Source organism: Falco punctatus, assembly GCF_963210335.1.
Source record: "Falco punctatus genome assembly, chromosome: 5".
NCBI lineage: Eukaryota > Metazoa > Chordata > Aves > Falconiformes > Falconidae > Falco > Falco punctatus.
In genome coordinates, this window is record NC_137584.1 from 79,158,066 (window position 1) to 79,178,156 (window position 20,091).

General features: G+C 39.8%; 1 protein-coding gene across 4 annotated transcripts in view; it reads left to right on the top strand.

The window, feature by feature from the left end:
- ITSN2 (intersectin 2) overlaps positions 1-20,091 on the top strand; it is an 87,655-nt gene that overhangs the window by 9,754 nt on the left and 57,810 nt on the right. For all 4 annotated transcript variants that reach the window (XM_080389214.1, XM_080389211.1, XM_080389213.1 and 1 more), the window contains exon 2: positions 5,869-5,932. In XM_080389214.1, the coding sequence (XP_080245340.1) occupies positions 5,902-5,932 (31 nt within the window). In that variant the 5' untranslated portion in view covers positions 5,869-5,901. The remainder of the gene's footprint in view (positions 1-5,868; positions 5,933-20,091) is intronic.

Sequence of the window (20,091 nt, forward strand, 5' to 3'; positions counted from 1 at the left end):
GTTGCAGTTTGGCAGGTCAGTTTGTGAAAACAATTAGTGCTTTAAACATGGGGACTAGTCAGATGGTTTGTTTACAAGAACTTGCTGTTCTGCTATTTAAACGTAACATCCAAGTTTTCCTGTTTTCAGCCTAAATGGCAGCATGGCTTAATGTTATGTACAGTGTTCACAGGGATGTTTTGATACTTTTTTGTTACAATGTGGATTTGTGATGTGGCTGTCATGGTTTCTTAGGACTGATAACTTGGAGTTCACCAAGCACCTCTCCTAGAACATTTTGCAGAACCAAGTAATTTCCTGTGAGAGATTCTGGTTGGAATGGCTGGTTTTTCATCATCTATTTCAGATACTGGTTATAGTCTTCCTGAGGCTTTTTTTTCTTCAGTAAATGTTTCTATATGGCATTGGGTTTCTTTATGATGTTGTGTAATAAGTTTCTTCAGACATTTATAACTTTCACCTCTTAATGATTAAAAAGTAAGTTTGGCCTACTGTGAGACTATTTTGGTGAGATTTCCCTTGGTAAATATGTGGCGCACACCTGTGTCTTAGACAAAGGTGCTCTTACAGATGGTGACTAGAGCAATTTGGAATTCATGAAAATAAGCTGCTTTTAACTTTGATACATGCGTAATATCCAAGCCTTTGGGGTGTGCTGTGGAAATGTAAAAGGCAGAATGCTTGTTGAGAGCAAGCTCTATTCTTTGATAGGGATTGTTTCTACAGACCTTTGAAAAATGCGTGTAGACTTTGAGTTTACTGGGCTGTTTCCTCCTTCCTTAAAAATTTGAATGAGGGGAAATAATGTTGCAGTAATATTTTTATTTTCCTTTTTTTTTTTTAACCTTTCAGTACAAATTAGGAATCTGTCACTAAAGAAGCATGTGTGTTTGGTGTAACCCTGGTGTCCAAATGAAATGGATCTGTGCAAAGGCATAGGATAGTGTCTCAGTGTTGGTGTGATCTGAAATCCTGTAAAAATCTTGTTTATGATTCTTGGCTGCTTCTGTAAGGTCATAGTTTTCAGTATTATTTATAGGGGTTAATGTAGGAGGGTTTTGGTGCCTTTCAGGTCTAGCATTTTAAAGTATGACAAGGTCTGCCTATAGGCATAATAGTGAGATTAATTAGAGCTAAATCATGACTTTATTGTATCACATTGGTGTAATGTACTCTTAGTACAGATCTGTTGGGCAATTCTCTCTTGCTTTTGGACCTAAGTTTGGTGCATCTACATGACAATGCCTGGTGCAGACTCATTGGGCTGGGTTAGCCCAGGCTTGGGAAACTCGGAGAATTTTCAGGTATGCTGAAAAAACCTGTGTTGATAATTTGGGCTGTCTGGTCATTATTTTGGAGAGCGCTGCACTGGAAGAGATTATCAGTGTGGTATTAGAAACATCTGATCTTGGACTCTTTTTGAAAGGACAGACAGTGGTATTGATGATAACTCAGGTGTGCTGTATTCAGTGTCTGAATACAGTTTCTAACTCTCCTTGACATGAGCTGTGAAACTTCCGTTATTGCAGAATGATTTGGGTTGAAGGGGATCTTTTAAGGTCATCTAGTCCAACTCAGTGCCATGGGCAGGGCTACCTTCTGCTATACCAGGTTGCCGAAAGCCTCATCCAGTGTGACTTTGGAACATTTCCAGTGATGGAGCATCTACAGCTTCTCTGGGTAACCTGTTCCAGTGCCTCACCAACTTACTAGTAAAGAATTTTCTTCTGTCCAACCTAAATCTGCCTTCTTTTAGTTGAAAACCATTGCCCCTTGTTCTGTCACTACAGGCCCTCACAAAATGTCTCTCTCCAAGTTTCTTATGAGCTCCCTTCAAGTATTGCAATAAGGTCTCTCTGGAACCCTCTCTTCGCCAGGCTGAACAACCTCAACTCCCTCAGCCTGTCCACACAGGAGAGGTTCTCCAGCCCTCTGATAATCTTTGTGGCCTCCTCTGGTCTCACTCCAACAGGTCCATGTCCTTCTGATTTTGGGGACACCAGAGGTGGCTGCAGCACTGCAGGGGGGGGTCTCATGAGAGCTGAGTAGAGGGGGAGACTCGCCTCCCTTGACCTGCTGGCCACCCTTCTTGTTATGCAGCCCAGGAGAGAGATCGCTTGTCATACAGGTTAGCGAAAGGCAGTGGCCCTGTGTATATAGCTGGTGTTAACAGTGGGCTGGAGTTACCCCAGCTGATGAAAATGAACCAGGAACACCTGTGCTCCATAGATGCAGAGCTTTCATAAATAGGAAAGGCCCTCACCAAGTTAACACGAGGACTTTGACTCAAAATTTTTCAGTCGAAATTATCTTAAAATATGGTATAGTTGAGACTCCAGGGACATCAAAAAGAGAGAGGGGGTTTATATGTTTTGTGTGCATGGAGATGCCTGCGTTACTTCTCCCACTCGCGTGGTCAGCAGTTGGGAGTTTAGAAAGCTCAATCTATGTGAGCCCTTGCAGCAAAACCAAAGAAGGTGAAGTCTGACTTTCTCTATAGGTGTAAGTTGTATGAAGTATTTTAAAAATATATCTTAAGATTTTGGGCTTTAAGAATTAATCAGTTTATTATCAGACTTGTATTGTCTGATAATTAACTGACTTGCCATGGTTTAACTCCAGCTGGCAAACAAGCACTACACAGCTACTCGCTCACTCCCTCTCACCCAGAGGGATAGGGAGGAGGATCGGAAAGGAATGTAAAACTCAGGGGTTGAGACAAGAACAATTTAATAGGTAAAGCAAAAGCTGTGCATGCATGCAAAGCAAAGCAGGGAATTCATTCACTACTGTCCATCAGCAGGCAGGTGCTCAGCCATCCCCAGCAAAGCAGGGCTCTGTCACATGTAGTGGTTACTCAGGAAGACAAACGACATAATGCTGGATGTCCCCACTTTCCTCCTTCTTCCCCCAGCTTATATACTCAGCATGACATCATATGGTATGGACCACCTCTTTGGCCAGTTCGTGTCACCTGTCCTGGCTGTGTCCCCTCCCAGTTCCCTGTGTTCCTCCAGCCTTTTTGCTGGCAAGGCCCAAGAAATTTAAAAGTCCTTGGCTTAGTATAAACATCACCCAGCAACAACTCAAACCACCAGTGTGTTACCAGCATTGTTCTCACACCAAATCCAAAACACAGCACTGCACCAGCTACTAAGAAGAAAATTAACTCTGTTGCAGCTGAAACCAAGACACTTGTGAGGCTTTGCCTTGACTACTGTGTGCAGGTTTGGGCTCCACAGTGTAAGAAGGATATAAAAATATCCAGATGTGTCCAAAGGAGGTCAATAAAGAGGGTGAAAGGATTAGAGGGAAAGACCTATGAGGAGCAGCTGAGGATACTAGTTTGTTCAGCTTAGAGAAGAAGTGACCAAAGGGTGACCTCATTGCTGTCTACAGCTTCCTCATGAGGGTGAGCGGTGAGGGAGGTGCTGGTCTCTCCTCTCTAGTGATAGGATGCGAAGGAATGGCTTAAAGTTGTGTCAGGAAATTAAGATTGGGTACTAGGAGAAAGTTCTCCACTGAGAGGGTGGTCATGCTCTGGGACAAGCTCCCCAGGGAAGTGGTTGTGGCCTCAAGCCAGTTGGTGTTCATGAAGTGGTTGGACAATGCTCTTAGATATATGGTATAACTTTCAGGTTGTCATGTGTAGAGCCTGAAGCTGGACTTGATGATCCTTGTTGGTTCCTTCCAACTTGGGGTATTCAATGGTTCTGTGATTCTGTTGTAATTGCTTACTTAAACTATAAAAGTGATCTGAAAATAAGACAATAATATACATTGTAGGAAAGATTAAATGTGTAGCCTTTATGTGGTAAGACTGTAAATCTAGAACAAGTCATGTGCAGGTGGATGTCTCTGTCAATGCAAAGCTCTATTGAGCTTTGCTCTGTTGATTCTGGAGATACTCTCCAGCATCCTGCTTCTGTGCCGTGGCTCTCTTCTAGCCCTTCTTGACAGAACAGCTTTTGAAGAGAAGCATGCAGTAGAAACATTTAACAACATTGGAAGCATTTTTCAGGAGGGCTATATATAGATTTCAAGTGTCTCTTGGTAGGTTGCTGGTAAGGCCTAGGAAGGGGATGCTGTAAGTAACCTAAAAATACTCCAGTTTGTTTTAGAATTCATGTCTTGGAGTAGATCCACGCTTCTTTTTTCATCGTTCTGCAGCTGATACCTACTGTCACCCTGAGAGATCATTTGGACTCGCCCATCTTTCCACTTTATGTCTATATGTATATGTGTGTGTGCACACAGAAATGTATGTATAAGCGTCTTAATGACTGTCTGTGATGTCAGAATTAAAAAAAAAAATAAATTACTCACTGGACAGTTATATAAGCAACATAGAGCAAGATAACTTAAGATAAAATACTGTTCTTCGTGTATTTTGGGGAGGGACCAGGTCCACATGGGGTTATAAGGATTACAGATGACCCAGTGAGAATGAGTGATTTGTGGCCTGTTACAGTAGCATGATTTTAGATGTTATTTGTAGGATATATAAATAGCAATAAAAATATATATTACATTATTATTATTATTATTACATTTGTTTGCTTATTTATATCTTTATATATTGAGTGGATTGTTAGCAAGTGATGGCAGACATTTTTATTTGTATTGCAGAAATGGGGAATAGATACAAAAAATGCTCTCCTGTCCACACATGAAACCAGAGTTCTTTCCAGTTGTGTGATTTTTCTAATGAGATGTGGAGGAGTTTCCTTGCAGGGGGCGGGATTGTGGGAGATGTGTTATTTCTGTACTTAATATGAAAATCTGTGGTTGTATATAGAGGTGAAGGGTTTTTTTTGGGGGGATGGGGTGTGGGGAGAAGGTTTAGTATCTGAAGAGGGAGTGCCACAGGGGTCTGAGATGTGGGTGGTTGGTTTTTTTTTTTTTAATGAAATAAAAATGTTGTCCTGAACAATAGTTTCCGCATGTAGTGCGCAGGATAATGATGTGTAAATTTCAGTATTTATCTATCCCATGCAAAGCAAAAGCTTGCTGCATTGTCTTAGTTCTAAGTTTGTAAAGTGGTGTTTATGCTTATCCCTCAAATAAGTATTGGTGAATATTTCGCAATTCTAAATAGCATTAATACAGGTACTCTTAAAAGAATACATACTAGAAAAAGAAAATAAGTCTTTGTACTCTGATATCTGTGATGAAAGTAAATTATATTGAGACTCCTTTAAATGCTGCTCTGGAGTCTGCAGTAGCTCTATCAGAGGAATAAGTTTGTTGTGTTGGTTATGGGAAACTGGCTACAAATTTTGATTAGGAAAGTCTTTTTTTTTTAATACATGATGTGAGAGTGTTTTCTTTGTAAAAAGTGTGTGGAGTAGTGAAAGAGATAAATTTTACTAATTGTTCTTCCAGTTTTGCTCAGAAGAAGCATTCAGTTAAGAGAGTTGTATACGGAACTATTTTTATGATACGCTTAACTATTTGCCAGGGAGAGCTGGAGGAGGTGTGCTAGGACCTCCAGCCTGTCCTTCTGCCCGGAGAGGGCTGTTTGCCACACCATATGTTCTGACATGTTGTCAACTGTTCTCGTACATTATGCAGCAGTTGCTAAACAGTTGGTACTGTTTTCCTTTAAGAATGTGCCACTAGGTTCAGAACTGCACTGCATACTCTCTAAAAAAAAAAAAAAAAAAAAAAAAAGAAAAAAAAAAAAAAAATTCCCCCACCCCCTGCAAAACGTAAATTCAGCTTGTTCAGCAGCATCCTGAAGCCTGGCATTGTTTGCTATCGGAAGTGCGAGCTAAAGGGGACAGACGTTCCCCCTACTCAGCGGGAGCGCAGAGCTGTGTTTTGCCCTTGTTGCATTATTAATGGAACAATGTTTTTATGTTGCAGATGGCTAAGAGCTAGCAAGGCATATTCAGGACCATGATGGCTCAGTTTCCCACAGCCGTGAATGGTGAGTAGCTCGGGTCGGTTGGTTTAGGTAGGGGTGGGAGCGTTTATCTTCCTTTTTTTGTTTGTTTGTTTTTTTAATGCTGATTAAATAATACCTGCAGCAGCGTTTTGGTCAGTTTGCTGCAGATTGCTTCCTGTAGACTAACTTGTACTGTAAGACAGGGAGAAATTCGGTAGAAGCATTACTGCAGCATAATTTGGAGTACAAATACGCCTGGACCATCTAGTAACCTCAGATCATTTAAAGGGCTGAGGAATGTGTGACTTGTAGTGTGAATGCTGCCTGACTTCAAGCGAGGAATATGCTAAGTAATAGCTGATTAAACTTGCATACCTTTTCTGTTACGTAATTCAGCACAAAATGTGTTTAATTATAATATGTGATGCTATTTATTTTAAACCAAAATATTTGAATGTGTTAAGCAATATGCTACATGGACAAAAATAATCAGTCTTTCTCAAAAAAAAAACGTTTCAAATTTTCCTCTTTATTCTGTGCCCCATCTACTATAGAAACTTTTGGATTTGTTTCTTGGTGATTTTTTTTTTCAGAGACATCCTGAGATTTGAAAACTTAAAATTGTTTCTCTGTGTATGTGTGTGTTGGAGCTCTTTATTTCTAGAGCAAGCTTATTGGTGAAGACACAATTTCCAAATATCTGCTGAGAAATTTGATGCTTGCACGTTGTTGTTTACAGAGCTGGCCAAAATGAAAAGACAAGTGTAGGAATACTGCTTTCCACTTCAGCTAGTCCAGATAGGGAGTATTTCTCCCAACAAAAATAGGGAAATAGATGCAAGAAGTACTTCTTGTCTCATTTATCTGTGAAGGTTACTGCAGGACTGGGAGGTCTTTAACTGATTTAGAAACTTGTCACTGCTGATAAATTGGGTGGGTAAGGGGAAGTGTTTTTTTTTCAGAAGAACATTCAGATTACAGATTAAATGTCCTCTTTTTTACATATATTTCACATCTGCATAAAACACTTTGTGAAAAATAATCGATGTGATCAACACCTTTTTTTATACAGTCAGCTGCAGTTTGCTCCAGACTTGGTTTCACAGATTTTAACAATAAAAGAGATGTAAAAGGAGTCAATGTATTGTATATAATAGGGAAAAATCTAAATACCAGAATTCCGCCCCCCCCCCCCCCCTTTTTGGACATAATGCAAAAGTATTTTTTAATTGCCACATGCTGTTTGCTTCTCATTTTAAAATAAACAGAGAAGCTCTCTTCGGGGAGAACACACGTTTATGTTCTTGACTGTCTCTGTGGTTGATTTAAACATAAACTATTTAGTATCTTTTTTTGGTTTGGCTTTTTACTCCTTCATTCTGTTGGCAGCTTGCAAGTGTATTGACAGCACTGAGCACATACATGAATTGATCTCAGAAGTGTTAATTTGGGAGAGTGATCCTTTCTTTGATCTGAAATCCCTTGGGCAGTACTGTCTGCTGCTCAAAAGGAACAGTGCCACAAGATTCAGCCTTTCCCCTGGCAGAGTTTTACCGTGTTGAAAAACATAGTAGAATAAAGTAAGAAAAATAGCAGGCAATAAATGGTTAAACTATTGCTCCTCACAGAATATTTGGATGATTGTCTGTAGTTTTGCAGATAAATTTCTTAACAGAATTTATTAAATTGTGAGCAAGTCAGGTGGGGACAAGAGAGTAGTTTTAATGTGATTACTGGCTAAATACTGAGCAACCCTTGCTGTTGAAATTGTTCTTCCCTGCTGCTTACTGCCGCTGTTGTTCGCATTCAAAGTAGATCACCTGCATTTACCACTCATTGCTCAGTGGAAACCTGTAATTATGTTGTTAGGCCTTGGTAGTGACTTCAAGCATGAGATGAAGAAAGAGGTTATGTGTGAGGCAACTAGACCATTAGGCGTTGCTGCAGCCTCAGAGCACTGGCTGCCAGCTACACCTTCCTGCTAGCAGAGCGTTGACCCTTTCCTTTTGTATCCTGCTAGGGGAAAATGGTGTTTTTTCATCTGGGGAAAAAACCTCTTACTCTTATCAAGGTACAATATACTTAGCTTTCAGTTCATTAGTAGTGGAAGGCATAAAGTAGTTCCTGTTTCAAGATTATTTTTGGCATTCAGTGTTACAGAAAAGTGAGCGGATGTCTGCAAGTGCATAATTATATGACACAGGGTGACAGTGTTTGAGAACTGCAGGGTTCAAATGACAAAGCACAATATTCAAATAGTCTCAAACAAATACAAGTAGAAGGTGCTATAACACTTTATTTACCAACCTAAGTGGAGAAAGGGAAGTCTGTGCAGGACCTCAAGAAGGAAGGGTAACTGAGTCGTGTGCTTGAAGTTCCAGTTGAGAGACTCAACTTCGCTGAGGGCACCTTGAGCTGTTCCTCAGATCATACTTCCACCAGAGCAGGATCCCAAGACTCTCCAGCCTCAGCATGTGGCCAGTGGCCAAATTGCATGTACTAAGAACTGGCATATTCTTTTTAAGTTATGTGGCCAAGTAAACTTCAGCTTGTTGTAGACATTGTGTGCTTGAGGGGCACATTGTCTTGCTAGACCACTTACCTTTCTTCTCTGAAGTCACGAAAGGATGCAGTGAACAGAACGGAGTTCCCTTTGACTCTCCGTTTCCATCCACAGTGGATACCTTACTAACAGGCTGGAAAGTCAAAGAGCAAAAGGACTTAAAGAGCGCATGTTGATTTTTGTCGACCTCAGGGTAGACCTGCCAGTTACTACAAATTTATCTCCTGTGCAAAATATGAAGGTTGTGATGACATTTTTTTATGAACAGGCAAGGCTGAGTAACATGTTTCTTCTTACGTAGAAAGGCTGCCAATTACAAAATAGACATGCAGCACCAGATGGATAACAGACATTTATCTCTGTGGAGTCCACTTCTATAAAAGAACTCTAGGCATATCCATCTCCCCAGTCTGCAAATGAGATCAGGGATTCCCTACTGAGAATTTAGTTTTATCCTGTGACAGTCTGAATATTGATCATTATGACTGTGAAAATGATAACCCCCCCCCAGTTTCTGGTAGTTTATTCTCCATGCATATAGCTCTCCATCTGGACAAAGCTTTCTTAGGAATTCATCCTAAGTCTTGCAGAAGCTTTTGAAAGTGGCAGTTAGTTACACTAAATAACAAATACCTTCAACAACTGTATTTCAAAGGAAGGAGTCAATACACTAACTACAAAGGCCAGTTTGAAGGTTAAAGGCTTTAACAGATTAAAATGTACTTCCACTTAATTTGTCTCTGTGACTGCTGATAAATATCACAGGGCAGGAAGAAGTACCCTTCACTGCCACGGGATGCCTTCTTTACAGCTGAAGAGCAGTTCCAAGATGTGGCTATTTTCCCAACTCCCCTTCTTCTGCAGGGTAGAGTTTTTCAGGGTTTAATATCCATGCTGATGCTGGATCTTGGTTTGGGGAGGTTTAATCTTGATGGTTCTGCTGAATAAGGAAGGCAGTATTTGCTGATCAGTATCTTTCACATTGTTTCCTTAAGTATCATTGGAATTTTTGGGCTGTGCTTTATTTTGTTTATGTTTTTATTTGTCCTTCCTCTTCCTTCCTACCACCTGTTTCCTTTTGATAGATTTTTTTTTTTTGTGATCCAGCAGGAAAATACCTCTGATAAGAGCGTTACTTTTTGCACCTCAGTTTAACTCATTTCACATGATTCTCAACTTTTGTAAATCAAACTGAATGTTATTCTGTTGTGAACAGAATTGAGTTTTGTGTCCCAGCACTTCAGTGTGTGTGAGACTAGAGTAGACACAAATGGTTCGAGCAAGGTCCTGGTTCCACTGATGTGAAGGGTAAAACACTCGTGGATGGTAAGTCCTGCTCCATCTAGAAGTCTGTCCCAAGATGCATGGTCTGATGATTTTTTTTTAATTTTTTTTTTTATTAGGAGAAACCCTGGTCATCACAGTTGAATTAAAAACTACTGGAATGCAACCTGACTCTTAACCTTGTGTGCACTTAGATACGGAAACTGTAGGCTTGGATATCAACAGGTGTAGATAAAAGATACTAAGCTGAATTAGACCTTGCAAAGAAATATCAGAACTTGTTCTCCCATCTAAAAGACGGAAAAGGAAAGAAATTCTAGGACAAGGACAAATATTTTCTGTGTCCTTACTTATAAATTAATCCTTCCTTTTACTTTTCAGTGATGACAGTGGTGTCAGTTGATACACAGAAGAAGTCATGTGCTCACATTAGACGGGTGTATTATCTTCTTGCACTATCACATTTGCAAAAAGTGAGATTTCCAATTTTATGTGCTGTATTACATGTTTTCTTCAGTCCTTTAAGTAAAAAAATAGTGCTCTAGGACCGTGGAATACAAATTCTTATTCATATTGAATTATAAGGATAATAAGATTCACACGGAAGATGTAAGACGAAATCTTGGAAGGAAGAAATAATTAGACATGGAGGCAAATGTTGAATGGAATAAATGGAACTAGGTTTCAAGAAAGGAAGGTTGCACCTTATGCCTTCCTCAGTCACTGACTTCTGTAGACAAAGTGTAACAGATCTTATGTTTGGACTTCATTAGAGAAGTAACTAGCTAAAAGGGAGAGAAAATGCAGATTTTGAGCTGGATTTTGTAATAGTGCTATTCTTTATGGATTTTTATCTTGAGACCAGCTTTAGCTGTTATTTACGGCAGCAGCATCAGTAGAAAGCAAATGTGTGCTGGTTAAATTGATAGATGATGCAAACTTAGGAGTCATTTTCCAGCCAGAATTACACAGTGTGAACTGCATATCGTTGGTTAAATTTCATCATGTTTCTGTTGCACTGTCTTCGAATAGCTTTTTAGTCACACCATTATGGTCTAGAAGAATTTTTGCTCTGTGCTGGGAACTCGTCAGTTGCTGTGACTAAGAAGGAAGACAACCGGATATATTAGATGATTGTGTAATAACTGCATGATTTGAGGGAAAGGAAGTACATCCTAAAGTGTGGGTGAAATAAGGAGTACCAGTGCATAAGGCACTGGTGAGACATCTTGTGGGATATAATGTAGAATTTGGGTTATCTGCTTAGGAGAGGAAAAAACCCAGGAAGTGTAATAGATGCAGAGTTAAGCTTCACTGTTACCCAGAAGAAAGGCATTAAGTGTTGAGAAAGGAAAGAGATTGGCTTTGTTAACCCACCAAAATAAAAGCTTACTTTTTTTTTTTTAATTTCACTGTATTTACTTTGCAGTAAATAAATTTGCTCTTTATTTTTTCTAACTAGGAAGATAAACATCAAGGAGGGAAAATAACTTTGAAGTGCAATGTTAGCACAAGGTTAAATAGAGATGAATCAGATGTTGGTGCAGTTGGTCTGGAAATGGGAACAGTTCCATCAGCAGTGGTGTTCTGGACCATGGTCAAGGAAAAAGTCTTGATCGCCTTAAGGCAGAGCTTGCGTTTTAGGAAGGAGTTAATGTATTAGGGTTTCTTGGAGTAGCAGCAGTCTGGACATGGTGACCTTGGAAGTACCTTCTGTTCCTATGCTCCTAAAATATAAAAAATAAATAAGAAAAATTAGATAGTAACCTAGTGAAGATTAGTGTTAGGTCTTCATCCATTAACTTACTTTAAGCTGCTTTGTCTTGCTGAGATTTTATTTTGTTAGTATAATGTCTTAGCTTTTGTAAGGTAAGGTTACGCTAGAGTGGGGAACCCAGGACGGTTTTTATCTGGAATAATAATAACTATAATGCAAGCTGCTTTATTCATTCTGGATGTCAGTGAGACCTTCTGATGGTTTTTCTTCAAAGCATATAAAAACCTAAACAAATAATACAAGAAGATCTATAAATACTTTCCCAAAATGGAGCCAGGGGACTGAAGGCTTAGCTGAAGGGACTCAGAAACATATATCTATCATTTGTCTGAGCTTTGACTGTTAAAATTTTCATTTCCTTGAAGGTTTAACTCCAGAAGCTTGGGAAGTGCGCTACTGTGATAAACCACTTTGCGTGGTTGTTGCAGTTTAGGGTTGACAGGCATTGTGTGCAGTGGTACCATCTTAACATCTACTGAATTCCATGTCGCCTGTGATCATCGTGGCCACTTTGAACAGGCTATAGACGTTATTAATTGGTATTGGCAGAATGAGTTCAGGTTTAGCCCACTAATTACAGTGCAAGAATAAACACGTTTTTAGGCATTGTGGTCCGTCAAATGTATTTCTATAATGCTGTGTTACTTTAATTAGGAATCTTGCATGTTCAGGCTTTTCAATATACTACATCAGGTCTTTAGGACATCTGTTGGTTTTCCTACAATGGAACAGTAACCCTAAATCATAATGGAGATAGCTAGAAGGGATGGAACCCTGGAAACCTGAAAGAATGTCACTGTTCACAAGACTGGCATTCTTAGCAGGTGCCTTCAGAGAAGATATTTTAATAACTTAAAAACATTTGTGGTTTAGTTGGATGTGAAGTTCTCTGTGTGCGTGTCTCAAGAACAGGTAAGGTTAGCTGAATATCAAGAGGTATCTTAGTCCTGCTTATTGAAGTAATTTGTTCAAAAGTAGTATTATTTTTTTTTATAATAGTTGCTGTATTTTAAAGCTTGTACCAACATTTTCCCTTGCATTTCTCATAACCATAATTTTGTTTGTGATCTCTGCAGTACAGTTTTTGTTTCTTTAGGAAACATGTATTGCCTGAAAGGCATGGTTTCACCGTTATCGAAGAACTCTGCACTTGTTACAGTGTGTGTTGATACTAGTATAACAGTATGGAAGAGAGTATGCTTGTATCTTTTTAAGAGCTACAGGTAAAATTTTCTGTGCAACAAATAATAATGCTTTCACAACACTATTTCACAAGAAATATTCAAGCTTTGGGGGGGGAAAAAAAGTGTGTGTGTGTTAATGTATAAACTGCATCTGATAGAGATGATGTGGGCTGGAAGGCCAGCAAAATTACTCCCCATATTTCTCTATATTCAGACTGGATTAAGAAATACACAGACAATACTTTTTAACCTAACTTGAAGATAACTTGACATCCACCAGGCTCACCTTTCTGAAAGTTAGACACTTTGCTATTGCCACGATCTGTTACACTCCAGGCTCTGGAAAAACCTAGAGTTAGACATGGAGTAAGAATATCTATGAAAAAGGGCCAAAGAGAGAACGCAGCTCCTGTGTTAAGGGAGACTGAATGATTAGAGCTGCTCTAGTTTAGAGAAGAGACAGCTGAGTTGAGGATCTGATAGAAATCAGTAAAGTTATAGTAGCATAGAAAAGGCTGACAAGGGGAAGAATATTCACTATTTTTTTGTAACTGAGAAGTAAAGCAATACCTAGTGAAATCACAGAGCTTAAGGCAGGCTGAAGAAAACGGGTTGGTTGGTTTCACATAATGAACAACTCAGTTTTGGGACTCACTGTCTCAAGATGCTTTGGAACCAAAGGTTCCAAGTACATGGAATCAGAACTTGGGGAGGAAGGATCTGTGCCATGGCTATTAGATGGTTTTGTGGGTTGGTTTTTTTAGTTGTTTTGGGGGTTTTCTTGGGTTTTGGTGCTTTTTTGGCTCAAGAAGTCTGCAGAATTACTGGTTTCTGACAGCTGAGAAACTGATACACAGGGAAGAACTTTGTTCCTAATTCTATTCCCTAAGTGGCCCTATGAGCCACTGTGGAGCCAGGATTAGGGACTATGGCATAAACTGATAACAAGGTCTTGTGAACATAAATTAGACAATTTTAATTCATTATATTTAAAATCAGACTCCCTAGTGAGCTGGTAAAGTAGTATTGTAGCTTGGTGTTGTCTTCTAGGTTTCCCTACATGTTTTCTCTCTGTCAGGACTAGAAATTACAAAGTGGAGGGTGACAGGAATGATCAACCATACAGAACAGCTTCCATATGAGGAGTTAATTGCATTGACTAAGACATTTCACCTTGGAAAAGAAATGGTGGGGATGGTGGATACAGTGGATGTCGCCTTCTCAAGGTTATTTGCTGTTTTGTAGGCAAGGGAATGTTAATTAATCTCTGATAACACAAGAATTAACCAGTATCAAATGAAAATACCATTGGCAGATACCAAACAAACGGAGCACTTTGCAAGGTGTCAACTAAACATTGAAAGCCATAAGGAGCTGTGGGTGCCAAAAAGTTCCTTAAGCAATTGAGAGATAAGTGGATTTTCCTTCTGTTAATGATCCAGGAGCTACACTGGGGGCTGAGAAGCTACACTGGGGAAGTACCACTGTGTGCTTGCCTCCGCCTGTCACTCCGTGCCGGACGAGCTTAGCTAGGTGAATATTCTGTCTGTACTGGCTGGGTCATTGCTGTTGTTTGTTTCCTAAATTGTGTCCTAATTTAATTTTATTCTACCAAACATTTGTGAAATGCCTCTTCGTTTTGCTTCCCTGCCACGCTTCCTGTGTAACTTTATTAAAAATTTGATGGTTCTTCTCTTTTCCTCTTTCAAGTCTGTATCCCAATTCTCCGTTGTAAATTATAGCCCATCAGCCTTCCTCCTGGTCCCAGACTTCCTCCTCAAGTCTGAGAACCCGGAAATGCTGGGTTTACTCTAATGGCCAGATAATGACAAGAAGTACAAAAATTACTATAAAGGATCCAATATTCCATGAACAGAGTTCTGCTCTGATTTTTATGTCAGTGTATGTTTTTGTAGAAGAGTAATTTGCTATACTCCACCTAATTTCAAGGTTCATTTTGCATCCTCTTACTTGGTATTTATATTGCCTGCATTTCTCCCAGTGTGGAAAGGTTTGCTAGCTGCCACAGGTGGAAATTCGCCTGAATCATATTAGGTTTGCTACATTTCACAAAGATTTGCTAGACAATAATTAAACAAATTATCCTTTTGTAGATTTTTAGTTAAGTTGTAGGGTTTTTTGTGAATACTGGTCAGCAGCAGCAGTATAAAAAAAAACAGTTTTCAGAAGTAGGAAAGTTTTGTCTAAGCTCTGGTGGCCTTTTTCCTCAAACACGGTGACTCAGAACTTTCTTTTCCTCATTGAAGACTTTGATGCTATACAAGTTGAGAGGAGTTCACTCAAAAAAACTTCTAACTTGTCCTAAACTAAGGGTAAGCATATCTTCAGTCCTCTGTGTTGCAAGGGGAAGCAAGGGTACGAAGGCTGTCAGCTGGAAGTATGCTTACTGTAACAACAAATGGAGGCAGGTCTTGCAGCTGGTGGTGGGGAATTTGGTAAAGTAGGCTTATTTTAAGCCTTGATAATATTGCTTGCTTTGAACTTTTCATATCTTCCATTGGAAAGACTCTTGTAGGTGTGACTTTTTTCTTCTCTCTCTCCTCTTTTTTTTTTTTTTTTTTTTTTTTTTTTTTTTTTGGTCCCTCTGTCTCTAAAATCCATCCAAAAGTATTAATTGCAGGACTAGCCAGGGCAGTGCCCGTCCTCCTGCGCTGGGCACCGGTGAGGCCGCCCCTGGACCCCTGTGTTCAGCTTTGGGCCCCTCACTGCAGGGGGACGTGGAGGGGCTGGAGCGTGTCCAGAGCCGGGCAGGGGCTGGGGCAGGGGCTGGGGCACAGGGCTGATGAGGAGTGGCTGAGGGACCTGGGGGGGTTCAGCCTGGGGAAGAGGAGGCTCAGGGGGAACCTTACCGCTCTCTACAGCTGCCTGAGAGGGGGCTGTAGGCAGGGGGGGTCGGTCTCTTCACCTGGATAACAGGTGACAGGACAAGAGGAAACAGCTTCACGTTGTGCCAGGGGAGGTTTAGGTTGGAGATTAGGCAAGATGCCTTCACTGAATGGGTGGTCAAGCCTTGGAACAGGCTGCTCAGGGAGGTGGTTGAGTCGCCATCCCTGGAGGTATTTAAGAGATGTGTAGCTGTGCTGCTTAGGGACAGGGTTTAGTGGTGGACTTGGCAGTGCTAATGGTTGGACAAGACTATCTTAAAGGTCTCTTCCACCCTAAACAATTCTATGATTCTGGGCAAAGGCGTGGATATGTCACTGGATGGAAGAATGGGCTTGTTTAATGTGCTGCATCTGTGTTAGTAACTCAACAACTACAGGGGATTTCAATGGCACTGTTTTTCCAGATTTGGCAGAAAATACTTTGATATTTATTGCTGCTGTTTAATCTAGATAGGGGGAAGGCTTAAGCCAAGACTGTGTGCCGACTTTCCTGTAAGAAAAGTTAAATTAGCTTTCAAGAATAAAGTGTGAGTTTACCAAATGTTGTAGGTTACAGTAATTGCACTTTTTGATGAGAAATAGAAAACCTGTTTCATTAAAACTTCAAAAAAACCTACTGAATGAGTTGTAACAAATTCTATAGAATACTAGTGTAAAAGGTAGCATGCTATTGTGCTGTTGAGAGTACAGCACAATATTATTTCCAAATATATTTTATACATTAGTGGAGCTCTAACAAAACTTTAAAGAAGATTTTTTTGTTTGTTTGTTTTGTTTATACATCTTCAAGTAAAATTGCTGCAGTTTGCTATATCTATGTATCTGTATTTTGCCTTTTTATTTTCTTGGTGTGTTGCTTTCTGTTTCAGTGGAGCTTGACAGTAATTTAATTAAAAAGCAGTTTCTGAAAATGGATAGCCATAATGAGCTAAATGATTCTGTGATTTTTATAAAGTATAGAAATACTGTCCTGTTATTATAAAGGATATTGGAATTGTCAAGTTGCACTGTAAAATCCAGAAAACCAAGTGGATCTTTACTGTTAGCATGGACTAGGCTATTGTGTATCTCAAAATTGTTTTAGGGATTATACTTGTTCTAAAAGCAAGGATTATGTTTCTACATTGAGATCATTACATGGCACAGAAATGTTAATGTTCTTCCTTTACAGATTGATTTTTGTGTATCAAAGAAGAAGGATGCCAGAGACCATCATCGGGCAAAATCATACGGAGTTCTGCTCCTGTTTTGTAGGAGCAGGTGGTTAGTTTAAAGGAGCCCAGTATTTGATTTTAGTGAACTGCTGAACCTAAGGATTCCCAGTATGCCAAAATATCTAGAAATCCGGTACATAATGTAGAGAATATGAATTGTACACTAAAATACAACGTGGCTGCTGCGGCTTTGTCCATGTTTCTGTAAGCATGCTTCTCAATTAAGCAAGTGTTTCTCAGCCAAATCTGTATAGCTCTGCACTTGCCTGATGCTATCTAACCGCCTGTCTGCAGGTAACAGTTATTTTTTGATAGCACATGAGACACTTGAAAATCTTCAGAAATTCTCCTGGCTTCAATGGGCACAATTCTTGTCATTTTAATGAAAATACAAAATTGAAGGAGGAACATGTTTCCCTTCTCTTCAACATGCTTTAGCTACAGCTGTTTCCTTTTAACTGTGTGTACCTTAAACTGCTGAAGTTCTTGTTAAGTGTAGACATACCCCTTCCCTCTGGCACTTGCTGCAGTGTTGCTTAATATGCTGAGAGCCTCTGTGAGGCTTGTGAAAGGAGGTTGCATGTGGCTCCTGCCATGACCTGGCAGGGAGCTGGGAATAGGAGGTGCATTCCTCAAGGAAGAGCAGGTGGTACGTTGAGGTGGACCCAAAGCTACCACAGTAGTAGCGCATAACATGTTTGCACACCTAAATGAGAATTAAGTGCTTATTATCAGTCAGCATTTTCTCCTGTGTTTGAGACAAAGAATCAACAGGAAAGGAGGGAAGTAAATATTGAAAAAAGCAATAACACAGAGAAGGAATCTGGAAAGTTAGACTCATGGTAAAATGTTCTGTGTATTTTCAGACTCCTGGAGTGTTTACTCACCACTGAGGAAGAATTAGAAGTGTGATTCAGCATGTCACTTGGGAGCATTAAATCCAATCTGTAATAAATAATTCTGTGGTAAACTTACCTACAAACACAGACAGAGGAAGACTGGAATTATTAGTCTTATACCAAACAACTCTCAAGTCTCCTAATGGGATATAGTAATGCAATTGCTGATTACGTTAAGGAAAACCCCTTGTTGTGCAGCTCAAGGCATACTGCTGCGTGTCTGTGTTGAAATTTCCCCATCTTTAAACATGAGGATAAATATTTATTTAGAGTCATTATGAAGCTTGGTGCTAGTTTTTTTGGATGGTTAAAAAGGAGGTGGTGGTATAATCACTCATCCTTGCGACTTGTACAAGGAATGCTCTTTCAATTCAGGTTTATTATCTCTATTAATTAACTTTGTAGGTCATAAGAGCATAGGTTTTATTAGAGAAAAACAAACAACACCTATCAGTGAAAAACACACATAGCTCTTTGGAGAGTGTGAGAAACATCTTGGGATTTTCCAGAAGTGAAAAATTGCCTTTATCCTTTTCGCTAATAGTGTTGCTTTCAGTACAACTACCCTTTACCTGTGGGTAGTACCAACCAGTGGCAGAGGTCTTACAGAGCATTTTTCTTCTAGGATTGTGCTTTCTTTTCTCTCCTCTTTTTCAATGGCAACTTACCATTTTAAGGAAAGAACAGTATGTGTTTCCATTTCTGATGTTGGCAGCCTGTCAAAGCAAGTCCTTTATTTTCAGAAGATTATCTGTCTGATAGTGTAAGTATTGTAGTTCACTGCTACCTGGTGCCAGTTCAGAACATCTGAAGAGCCAAAGGTTCGTCGCTGCTCCATCAAGAAGATTCATACGTTTTGCCCCATCCTGTGATCAGAGGGGTGTCTGCAAAGAGGAGATGCCTGCAGTTTGGTTTTGTGATTAGTGTATGACTTGCCATGAGTCGGGTCTGGGGCTGTGAGGAAGGAAGAACAGTGATGTCTCTGGGCGAAATTAATTGTTCCCTTCAGCTGGATCTGGCTTATGGGCAAGATGTTTCTCAGCCCTGGGATTGAAGGCATGTGGTGCAAAAAAATGTCGAGCTAAGCCGGGTAAGTTTAGATGGTATGTCTTGGATGGCAGATACTTCTGTTTGACTCTTCCTGCAGCTTTGCCTTTCCAATAAAAGGAAGCTGTCACAGTTCAGTGTGCCCAAAACTTGGTTGGTTGTAAACCAGGCAGTGTAATCTTTTCTCGGCAGTGATGCTGAGTGGCCAGTTTTACCACTGGTGGTAGCTTTGGGGAGCAACCACAGTATATGTGAGGATTGTAGCATGTTTTGATGGTGATTGCAAAGGAGGACTGAGTTTCAAACTAATTTTGTCTGTGGCAAGTCTTTGTTGTGATGGCCTTGGTTGTACTATAAGTAAACATGGCAATTACTCTGAAGAATGGTTCCATGACGTGCTTTGTGGAATTGCCAAGACCTTGTGATCTCCATTGTTCAAAGTGTTAATTTCAGGTAGACCAACGGGGTATTTTTACTTAGTATTTTGAGGAATCATAATTTAAATGACACTTTCTGTACATAGATTTCATATCACCAAATGGTAACGTGCAAGAGTTACGAGCACACAGTTAAGCTAAAAATAAGCAGTTGCAATGCTTTAACCTTTCCCCTTGTGCTGTGCTCTTTAGTTTTTCTGTTGCATGTTGGGGTAGAGTTGGAAAAAACAGTGAATCTTGTAAGTAAGAAGTGTTGGGTAGCGTTTGAATGCCCACACAGGTGCATCCCTACTGTAAGTTTTGGGTGTTGGTTTTGGTTTCTGGTTTTTTTCCTTTTAAACAAATGTCCTGTGGTTCTTAACCTGTATTCATAAAACAATGGCCTGTTTTAGTTCAGGCTGAAAATGGTGGAACGCTCTCTCTTAAGCAATGTTAGGTTAAAACTTAGTTTTCTGGGACTTTGTTCAGTTATAGGCAAGCACCAAAAATCTTACTGTTAGACTGGGAGAGCTGTGCTGACTTGAAGGTGTGCTGTTCTCTAGATCTGAATTCCTGTTGGAAAAAAACCCATATTGCTTTCTAGAAGCTTGTAAGGAATTGCAGCTTTGGAAGGACTTTGAGTCCTGCCTTGCTACCCCTGTCCCTCCCCCATCTCATTTCTGACTGGAAATTAGTATGTTTTCATTCAGTCTTCTAAATTAAAAGATGCTCTTACATCTCCTTTTAGACATCTTAAATGTCAAAGTATTATTGAATGTTGTAGGTGTTGAGAGGTGTGGCTAAAATTTTCTGAACTGAAGGTGTTTTGAATTTATATTTACAAAGTATGTATATTGTAATATATTTACTTTTAAGTGAAACACACAAATTACGTGAGAGGAGGTCTGCTT